Source organism: Myiozetetes cayanensis, unplaced genomic scaffold (assembly GCF_022539395.1).
Source record: "Myiozetetes cayanensis isolate MyiCay16 unplaced genomic scaffold, myiCay2020 scf36, whole genome shotgun sequence".
Classification (NCBI taxonomy): Eukaryota; Metazoa; Chordata; class Aves; order Passeriformes; family Tyrannidae; genus Myiozetetes; species Myiozetetes cayanensis.
In genome coordinates, this window is record NW_026087588.1 from 1,572,785 (window position 1) to 1,582,819 (window position 10,035).

The 10,035-nt window shown below is 60.1% G+C and overlaps 2 protein-coding genes across 3 annotated transcripts; both read left to right on the plus strand.

The window, feature by feature from the left end:
- The first annotated feature begins 1,859 nt into the window (after positions 1 to 1,859).
- On the plus strand, positions 1,860 to 2,519 carry LOC126646597 (cuticle collagen 2C-like). The gene has a single exon (XM_050328036.1). It carries the CDS (start codon positions 1,860 to 1,862, stop codon positions 2,517 to 2,519), a length of 660 nt encoding a protein of 219 aa, XP_050183993.1.
- AMOTL2 (angiomotin like 2) lies at positions 2,171 to 10,035 on the plus strand. 2 transcript variants are annotated; one of them, XM_050328114.1, is made up of 10 exons: positions 2,171 to 2,211; positions 3,305 to 4,092; positions 5,527 to 5,749; positions 6,228 to 6,372; positions 6,514 to 6,606; positions 7,246 to 7,541; positions 7,645 to 7,937; positions 8,061 to 8,272; positions 8,555 to 8,695; positions 8,852 to 10,035. In XM_050328114.1, exons 2-10 carry the CDS (start codon positions 3,383 to 3,385, stop codon positions 8,908 to 8,910), a joined length of 2,172 nt encoding a protein of 723 aa, XP_050184071.1. In that variant the 5' UTR covers positions 2,171 to 2,211; positions 3,305 to 3,382; the 3' UTR covers positions 8,911 to 10,035. The 2 variants fall into 2 exon arrangements, with proteins under 2 accessions (XP_050184071.1, XP_050184072.1); XM_050328115.1 differs by having other exon boundaries at positions 8,558 to 8,695.

Consider the following 10,035-nt stretch of genomic DNA (forward strand, 5'->3'; position numbering starts at 1 on the left):
TCTTGGCTCATTGTCTCGCTCCAACGCCTCGGCGATAAGGCGCTGAGGTCAGTGGGAGGGTTCGGCATTGCCGAGCCGTGTGTCACCCCGCAGAGCCCGGGACACGGCACCTGCGCTTCCCTGGCTCAGGCCAGAGCCCCCGGTCCCTGCCCCACAGCACAGCACAGCCGGGCCATCCCTCAGGATGCTCCCGCCCAGGCAGGGGGTCCACTCAGGCACCCTCCACCAAGCCCCCACCACTCTCTGTGGGTCCCACTAGTATTTCACCTTTTCCAGGGGAAAATGAAAAGGTTGAGGATTTTCTTACCTCCAGGATTAGAAAGAAGAGGAAACTCTTCAGATCACTTTCCAAAGGCTGTTATCAGCACAGGAGGGGTTTCCTGCTGCCAAAAATAGGGCAGTGTTAAGACAGGAAGGGAAGCAGGATGATGCAGGAATAGATAAGGCCGGTGGATGAGCTGGGAGAGGAACCCTGGCTAGGGGGGAGTGGGGCTGGCTGGGCTGGGGCTCAGGGTGGGAGCCCCATCCTCTTGGGAAAGAGCAGGGCAGAGCCACAGCTGTGTCCTATTGGAGGTGCTGCTGCTGGGCTTAGTATGTTGGAGCAGTGCATCATCCATCCATCCATCCATCCATCCATCCATCCATCCATCCATCCATCCATCCATTCATCCATCCATCCATCCATCCATCCATTCATACTCCCGGTGCTGGGCCTTGGCCAGCAGTGTTTCCAGATTCTCTGTGTTCTTGGGGACACAGGGATGCCCTGCTTTCCTCCCCACACAAGATTAGGCCCTCACTTGAGTCTCGGGACATCCCCCACACCCGCAGGTTCGGTGCCAATCCTGAACTTCCATCTGTGAAGATTTTACTTGTGACTGGTAAAACTGGGCTGAAAAATTTGCTTTTTGAGCTTCCAGGTGCTCCTTGTCCTTCCAAGCACCAATTTCATCTCCTTGTGCACCTTCTCCCCTGTTACATGTTGGAGATTTTTTTCCCACCCCCGTTTTTGGGGAATGAGCTGTGCCTGCAGCCCTGTGCCTGCTATTGCATCCTGAGGCTTGCAGGGGTTGAGACCAGAGTGGGATGGAGCAGCAAAACAAGGAGTCGAGGCTGAAAGCCACCATGTCCCCCTCTCCAGACCTGCCTCCCGGCTCAGTGCCAGTCAGAAGATTCCAAATTCCCTCACAAGAATGGGAGCTTAATGTCCTGGAGCTAATAAGCAATTTTCCCCTGCACCTGTCTCTCCATTGCTGCCTCCCCTCGGGCCATCTGCCGTCTGGGGGCCTCTGGGCTCTACATCAGGAGCTGGGGGCCGAGATGGGGTTGGTGTTTGGCTGCTTTGGGGTAGGGGGTGCTCAGTGTCCCCTCAAAGATGAGCTGGGGCCCTTTGAGAGGGGAAGAGGAGTCTGGTCCCTGATGGTTTCCTCCATCCCTGCATGCCCCTGTGGGTGGCCGAGCCCAAAAGGGGAATGTGAGGCTGGCAGAGTGGCAGGGGGTACCCAAAGGTGCCAAGTGTGACAGATGTGAGCTGGCAGGGATGTGAAGAGGGGATATGAGGACAGGGAATGTGAGGAGAGGGATCTGGGTAGGGGGAGTGACAGAAGGGGGATTGATACGAGGAGGATGTGAGGAGGGGGAATGTGAGGAGGGGGATGTGAAAAGGTGGACACAAGGAGGTGGATGCAAGGATAGGGAATGTGGGGAGGGGGACATGAGGAAGGTGATGTGAGGATGGGGGACACAAAGAGGGGGATGCGAGGAGGAGGAATGTGAGGAGGGGGATGTGAAGAGGGAGTGCAAGGAGGGCAGATATGAGGAGGGGGGATGCGAGGAGGGGGGGATGTAAGGATAGAGACATGAGGGAGGAGAGTGTGAGGAGGAGGAGGAGAGAGGGAAGGCGGGGGGGCTGTAAGGAAGCGGGACCCGCGGAGGGGGGCAGAGCAAATGGGGCGGCAGGTTTGGGGTTGCCTGGCCGCGCAGACAAAAGGCCGGGGCAGATTTACGGCCCGGGACAGCTGGCGGGCAAAGCCGCCCCCCCGCCCCGCAGCTGCCACTCCGCGCCCGGCCGGTCCCTGCGCCCGCGGCGGCCCCGGGGCGGAGCGGGGCGGGCCCGGCCCCGCATTCCGGGCATAGCAGCGCCCGGCCCGGCCCCCGGGGCCCCGGGACGTCCAGAGCCGCCACAGCTCCGCTCCGCTCCGCCATGCTCCGGTGAGTGCCGCCGCCGGGACCCCCTCGGCCCTGGACCCCCGGCCCCGGGAACCCCCGAACCGGACCGCGACCCCCTCCCCGAATCTAGATGCCCCCGGAAAAAGGACGCCCCACTGCACAGGGAACCCCCCAGCCGAGATCAAGACACCCCCCCTGGACCGGGATCCTCCCGATCGGGACCGGGACCCCCGGGCACCGGGAATCACCCGACCGGGAGTGGGACTCCCCCGGACTGGGGGACCCCCTCGGCACCGGCACTCAGCAACCGGAATCGGGAGCCCCCCCGCCTCGGACCGGGATTACCCTAACTAGGACCGAGACTCCCTCCGGCACCGGGAACCCCCCAGCTGGGATCCTCCCCGGGACCAGGATCTCTCCCAGTAAAAGGACGCCCCCCGGCACCTGGACCGTCCTCCCCGGGACTGGGACACCCTCTGGGACCGGGAGCCCCCCCAGCCGGGATCGGGACTCTCCCCAGGAACCGGCATTCCCCCAGCCGGGACCGAGACCCCTCCCGGCACCGAGAGCCACCCACCCGGGATCGGGCCCCCCGCCGGCATCTAGAACTCCCGGAAAAAGGATTCCCCCCAGCACCGGGGTCCCCCCTAGGCACCGTGATGCCTCCAGGCACCGGAAGATCCGGGGGGAATCCCAGGAGCCCCCAGGACCAGAACCCTGCCCGAGATTGGGACATCCCTCGCACGTCCAGGACCTCCATGTCCCGTGTCCGCAGGGGGTATGTGGGGGGGATCCTCCCCGCCTCCCGGTGGCTCCGTGGCTGGTCCCGTGGGGCCACTTCCCCCATTCCTGGGCCAGCGCTGGTCCCAGATGCGTGGGGATCCAGCCCTGGAGTCAGCCCTAACTCCCAAACTGGCCCCAGTCCCGGTCCCAGTTCCGGCCATGGGAGTACTGAGAGCACCAGCCCTCAGCCACCCCACCGCGGAGGCTGCTCTGCGCTCCCACCGCCGCCACGGGCTCCCACCCATCCAGCACGTCCCGGCCAGATTCCTAGCAAACAATCCCACGTCCATCAGGATCCACGCTGTGTCCTGCCCCGGCTGCTTCCCAACAATCCCGGTTTTCCCTCTCGCAGGTGTCCCAGTTGCTGCTGAGGTCCCCCGGGACGTCCCTGTCGGGTGGAAACGTGGCTCTGCCGCCGGCGCGGACGGACATGAGGACGGCAGAGGACTCGAACGGGACGGTCCTGCACCGACTGATTCAGGAGCAGCTGCGCTTTGGGAACCTCACGGAGAACCGCACGCTGTTGGCCATCCAGCAGCAGGCCCTGCGCGGCGGCGGGGCCGGGAGCCCCCGCTCCTCCCTGGAGAGCCTCAGCCCCGAGGAGAGCCAGATGGTGCAGCAATCCACGCGGCAGGAGCCTCAGGGCCAGGAGCACCACTCCGACCACGTCTACTTGGAGAACAGCGTCTATCGGCTCTGCCCGCCCAAGGGCGAGGAGCTCCCCACCTACGAGGAGGCCAAGGCGCATTCCCAGTTCTACGCCTCGCAGCGGGGAGCAGCCGGCGCCGTGATTCGGGGGGAAAACCCTCCGCGCAGGGCCGAGAGCGGGGTCCGGCGCGCCGATGAGGGGCTGAAGGAGCTGAAGCACGGCCACGTGCGGTCCCTGAGCGAGCGGCTCATGCGGATGTCGCTGGAGCGGAACGAGGCCACGGCGCAGAGCCCCATCAGCGCTTCCCACAGCTTCCCGCAGCTCTCCCGGCACCACCAGCTCGGCGCCCCGCGCGGCCAGCACCCCGAGGGCACAGAGCCACGGGGACCTCCCCCGGAGTATCCCTACGTCATCCCTTCCCAGGACGCTTACCTGGCCGAGCCCCGCCCCTGCTCCCGGGAAGGTCCTGGATTCCGGCATCCCGAAATCAGGTAAACTGCGGCCCCTGGGACACGCTTTTGGATGCCTGCCAGGAACGTCCAAGGATGGATGCTTGGAATTTGTGGAATGCAGAGAGCAGTGGGGAGCCTGGGGCAGCCACTCTCCTCCTCATCAGCTCAGCCCATGGGGATCTGCTGGGACCCCTCTGCTGGGACCCTTCTGCTCCGTTCTTCTCCCCAGTTCCCTCAGCACGGTTGGGTTTTTCCAACCGGTGATGAAAATCCCACTGCCTCTGCAGAGCCTTCCCCCTCCCTGTGCACCAGGAGGAATTTGGGGGTAATTTAGGAGCTGCAACCAGCTCAGGAAACAGCTAAATGTGGAACAGGCATGGGGAAGGGTGGAAGGCAAATGTGCTCCCTGTTCTGTGGAATGCCACCCCATGGTCCTGAGCTGGGAATGTCCATGTAACACCAGTTTGCTGCTGGGATTGCTGCCGAGCAGAACCTGGGCTGGTGCCGGGTGATCCATGGTCCTTTGGGTAGCTTGATGCCTCTGGCAAAGCCCCAGGTTGACTATGAGGTGGACACAGAGAGGTCTGGGTAGCTGGGCATCGCTTAGAATTTGAGGAGGGCCTAGAAACAACCTCTTCCACTGTGGAAAATGATGGGAAGAAGGGAATTGGAGGCTCGATGGGAGGACACACTGCTCCCAGCCCTGCTGACCTATCCAGGCAGAGTGCGATAGCATCTCCAACAGGAAAACCTTCTCCTTCCAGGGAACAAAGAGGGGAAGGGGAACTGCGAGGAAGATGTATTTATTCTTCCTCGCTCCTATATCATCCTGCAGGAATGCGGGCCCTTGGCAAGCAGCCCGTGGGGGAGTGGAGCAAGGCTGGGCCACGCACAGCCACCCTGCCCAGGGGTTTCCAGGCAGGATGGCAAGGCACTCAGGGCAGTGGCGTGAGGGGCGTCCGGGCTAGGCTGGATCCTCTGAATACAGAGAGGATGAATACATAGTTTGGCAGCGAGGAGCTGTGCCAGGAGCCCTCGCTTTGCCCAGAAAACAAGGAAAAGGGGCAACAATGCTGGCTTCCAAGGTGCATCCTATGTGGGTCTGTCTGCAACATTTCCAGGAACAGGGGGGCCTGGGAGCCCATCCAGGCCCACTGACCAGGTCCTGGAGGGGTCAGGTCAAGGCATCCCTGCCAGATGGGATTTGTGGTTAGAAAGCAAGTGCTTCCCACCTCTAAAAAGCAGGATAGGCACTTCCCAGAGCCTCCCTTCTCCTTTGGGGTGACCCAGAGGCACCGACACCCTCTTGGCCTGTGGGTTTGCAGCAGTTGGTGGGTTGCCAGTGGTTGGTGTTGACAGCCTTGGAGGTCTTTTCCAACTTGAATGAGTCCATGGTACTGTGCTGGACTTGCAGTTGGCTCTCCCGTTCCTCCAAACCTTGACCACCCCTTGTCCCTCCCTCCCTTCCCGCAGGGTGCTGCCCACCCCTGTCCCGGCCACGTTCCTGCCACTGTGCCCAGGCACACTGGGTCCGGCAGGTGTGGAGGCCCTAGTGAGCGCCCAGGCAGTGTCGGCCGGGAGCCGCTTGGCCCGGGCGGATGCAGTGCTGCGGGAGAATGAGAGGCTGCAGCGGGAGAGCGAGAAGCTGCGGCGGGAGCTGGAGAGCTGTGCCGAGAAGGCAAACCGCATCCAGAAGGTGAGGGGATGGTGGCAGCCCCGCATCCCTCCCTGCCTCAGGGGGGACGCTCAACCAACTGCTGTGAAAATTCACCCCTTTAGTGGTTTAATCTCTTCTCCTCCTCCCTCCGGCTGGTTGTTCCCCTTGGAGCAGCTGCAGTGTGGCAGCGGGGGTTGGGGAGAAGGAGCCCATTCTCTGGTGACCCCCTCCCTCTGCCTGTCTTCCCCATCCCGGCTGCCACAGAAAGCCTTTTGTGCGGCCAAGTACAAGGGGCGGCTGTTCCCTGTGGCCAGGCTACAGCAGAGCCAAAATCTGCAGAGAGCCTCGTCCACAAGAAAAAAGACAGGAAAACTCAGTTTCCCTCCTAAAGCAAGTTCTGGGAGTCATTTTGTGGGGTCCCGTGTGCTGAGCTCCTCTGGCAGCATTGGTGGTGTCTCCCTTTTCTTTCCTCATTCCACGGGTATCTAACCCTGGCCTGTCCCTTCTTCCACACCAGCTGGAGAGCGAGATCCAGCGTATCTCGGAGGATTATGAAAACCTCGTGAAGGCATCTTCCAAGAGGGAAGCCTTGGAGAAAACCATGAGGAACAAGAGAGACAGTGAGATGAGGCGGCTCCAGGACTTCAACCGGGACCTGAAAGGTGAGGGACCCAATCCATGTACCCATCCCTGTGGGTGCTCTATGTCCCATGGGTGTTTCCATGGGAAAGAAGGCTTGTCCTACTTCCTCCAGCGAAAATCTCATATTTAAATCTTAATTGGGTTTAATTGTTTTGGACCAGAGCGGTTGGAATCAGCAAACAAGCAGCTGGCCAGCAAGGCCCAGGAAAGCCAGGAGAGCAATCAGGGCAGCGTGGCCAAACTCCTGGCGCAGAGTAAGTCCTGGGGGACACCCGTCCCTGTCTGGCTGCCTGTGGCATATGTGAGTGGGACAGCGGGGCTCAGCTGGAGGGGGAGGAGGAGGCGGGTGGTGGGTGGCAGCCTTTCCCCAGGGAGGATGGAGCAGCTTTTGGCGCTGGACTCGAGCCATTAATCCTGGCCCGCCAGCCTACGGTGTGACCCGCATTCCCCACATTCCTGCCGCTGTGCTGGCTCTTCCAGCACCAAGCCAGCACTCCTGCCCCACGCCAGCCTGGCCATTCTCTCCCTCCTCCCTCCCACACCTCTCAACTGTCCCAACCTGCACTGTTTTTTTTGGAAAATATACCTAAATCGTTATTTTAGCAGAGAGACGTGGTATTAGTGGGAGGAATTGCATCCCCTTCCCTAAGGTGGCTGGATTCACACCAGGCAGGTTTCACCCTTCCCGAGCCAACATTTAGGCTGGAATGTGGCAAGTGGAGGCTTTTGTCCATCTGCCCAAGTGCCTGGGCCGCCCCTGACCCCCATGTGGTAGACGATTTCAGAGGAAGGGTGGCATGGCCAGATTTTGGAGAGGAAAAAACCCCTGCAGAGCTTCATGGGCCAGCCTTAGGGAAGCAGAACCTCTGAGATTTGGGGGTGTTCTCTTTCAGGCTATGAGCACCAGCAGGAGAAGGAGAAGTTGGAGCGGGAGGTGTCCCTGCTGCGCAGTGCCAACGAGGACCAGCGGCGGCGGGCAGAGCTGCTGGAGCAGGCGCTGGGCAGTGCCCAGGCACGGGCGGCCAAGGCCGAGGCTGAGCTCCGGAAGAAACGAGCCTATGTGGAGAAGGTGGAGCGGTTGCAGGCAGCCCTGGGGCAGCTCCAGACCGCCTGTGAGAAGCGGGAGCAGCTGGAGCTGCGGCTCCGCACCCGCCTGGAGCAGGAGCTGAAGATGCTGCGGGCTCAGCAGGTGGGTGCCCGTGACCTGTGGTGGGTGCCAGTGAGGCAATGGCAGGTGCTGCATCCTCTCAGCACCTCACCCTCAATTTGGGCTGTTTTTTGGGCTACTGCAGAGGCAGGTGGGCACTGCGGGCGGGGGAACACCAGAGCTGAGCGCCCACACACTGTCGGAGCAGCTGAGGGAGAAGGAGGAGAAGATCCTGGCATTGGAGGCCGACATGACCAAGTGGGAGCAGAAATACCTGGAGGAGTGCACCATGAGGCAATTTGCCATGGACGCCGCAGCCACAGCGGCTGCCCAGCGGGACACCACCCTCATCAACCACTCCCCGCGGCATTCCCCCAACAGCAGCTTCAACGAGGACCTTCTCCTGGCCAGCCATAAGCACCAGGAGATGGAGAACAGGTACTCCCACGTTGCTGGAGGAATTTTGCCCCCATCCAACCTGTGCTGTAGTCTGGTCAGGCGGTGCCTGCATCCTCCTCTCCCCATCCGGCTCCTCTCCCAGCTTCTGCCTCTTCTCTCCAGGTTAAAAGCCCTCCATGCCCAAATCCTGGAGAAGGATGCTGTCATCAAGGTGCTGCAGCAGCGCTCACGGAGGGACCACAGCAAAGCCCTGCAGGGCTCCCTGAGGCCAGCCAAATCCGTGCCCTCCATCTTTGCCGCCTCGGCCTCCCCGTGCTGGCCAGGGGCTGGACAGAGTGACCACTCAGCCAAGGGCAGCTCTCGGGGCAGCACAGGTAAATGTGGACACCTGCCTGCCAGCAATTTCCCCTGTGGTTTTGGAATTGTAGAGCTTGGGGAGGGGGAATTTCTCCAGGACCAACAGAGGAACCAGCAATTGTAGAATTGTAGAATCATGGAATGGTTTGGGTTGGAAAGGACCTTAAAGCCCATCTCATTCTGCCCTCCTGCCATGGGTAGGGACACTTTCCACTAGACCAGGTTGCTCCAAGCCCTGTCCAGCCTGGCCTTGGACTCTTGAATCCCTTGCCTTGAATCCCTAATGGTGTCTCCTCCAGCAGGCAAAGCCAGTGCCGAAGGAGCGGGAGCTCCTGCTGCCCTTCCCTTGCCCTCCCACTCCAAGCATGGCAGCAAGGATGGCAGCACACAGACGGACGGGGTCGGGAGCAGCGGGCAGAGTGAGGGTACCGGAGTGCTGGGTGAGTCCCCCTGCATGACAGGGGATAGGAGCTTAGAGTTCCCAAGACGGGCTTTGCCTGAGTGTTGGTGATTTTTTAAGGCATTTTAAAGGCCCCAGTTGAGTTGGGGGGGTTTGAATCCCTGTGAATCCCAGTAATTCCCTTCTTCCCCTGCAGAGAGCTCAGCCACTGCCAGAGCCCCGGACCTGTCCGACATGGTGGAGATCCTGATTTAAGGCCCCTCTGGGCTGCACACCAGCCCCTCTGCCCTTCCTGCCAGCACCTCGGGATTGAGAAGCCTGTGGGAAGAGGAGACCGAGCCTGGAGCTCAGCTGTGTCCCCGTGGCTGGTCTCGGCAGTGGCCCCCATGCGTGGGAGGGTCCCTGTCCCCCTCGGTGTCCACACGGGTCCCTGGCTGCGCGGGGCGCGCTGGACCCCGGGGACCCTGCGATGGCAGCTTAGAAATACACCTTGTCAGCTTCATCCTCATCCCGGCTCCATCTGCATCCCACCCAGGGTCTTGGCCATCTGCACCCACCCAGGAGCTTGGCCTCTGACAGGAAAATCCCTCTCTGTTTGCCCTAACTGTTCCCACAAGCTGGTGTCTCTGCACGAGGGCAGAGCTGGGAGGGGGGATCCTTGTCCTCCATGGGTCCCATCGGCCACCTGGATCCATGTGGCCAAGCTGAGTGCTGGGAGCCCCAAACTTCCATCACCTGCATCCTTCCTCTGGGGTTCGTAACGGGGTGACAGTGAAACAAAACATGATCATGGAGGGAATGAAAGGTGGAGGAGAATCCAGAGGTGAAGGGCTCCATGGGAAGCGAGGATGCTGATGGAGGCAGTGGGATGTGCCACCCCTCTCCCGGCTGCATCCCCTGGCTACTGGCAGCTGGCTTTGCCCGTAGCCAGCACCGACATCCAGCTCCTTAGAGCCTCCTACCATTGACCTTCATGTATATATATATATTTCTCTATTTCTTCCTCCTTTCAATGTGTGCATTTGCTGGCCAACTGCATTTTTTATTTTTCTCTCCCCAAACATGTAAAAAATGCATTAGGTTCTTGTGCATTGTTTACAAAGTGGAAAAGAAACAAAAAGTTATGAAAGAGGAAAAAAAAACCCAAGCCCCCACGACTTAATATATTTTATATTAATATTGGTATTTCTTTTTAAGTATTTTTTTCGTGCTGTGAACTTTTTTTCCTGCCAAAGACAACAAGTTCTCATTTGTGCATTTTAAGTTATCTTTAAGTATTTAAATGTAAACCTGGCTGTTTTGTTACGCCACCCTATACTGAGACTGCTGTAGCATTCCACTTGGTATAACAATATTTTAATAAAAAAAACCAAATATTGA

Coding starts and splice junctions, on each gene's coding strand:
- LOC126646597 (XM_050328036.1), top strand. CDS start 1,860: ATGAGGGAGGAGAGTGTGAGGAGGAGGAGGAGAGAGGGAAGGCGGGGG.
- AMOTL2 (XM_050328114.1), top strand. CDS start 3,383: ATGAGGACGGCAGAGGACTCGAACGGGACGGTCCTGCACCGACTGATT. Junction 4,093..5,526: donor TTCCGGCATCCCGAAATCAG/GTAAACTGCGGC, acceptor CCCTTCCCGCAG/GGTGCTGCCCACCCCTGTCC. Junction 6,607..7,245: donor GGCCAAACTCCTGGCGCAGA/GTAAGTCCTGGG, acceptor GTTCTCTTTCAG/GCTATGAGCACCAGCAGGAG.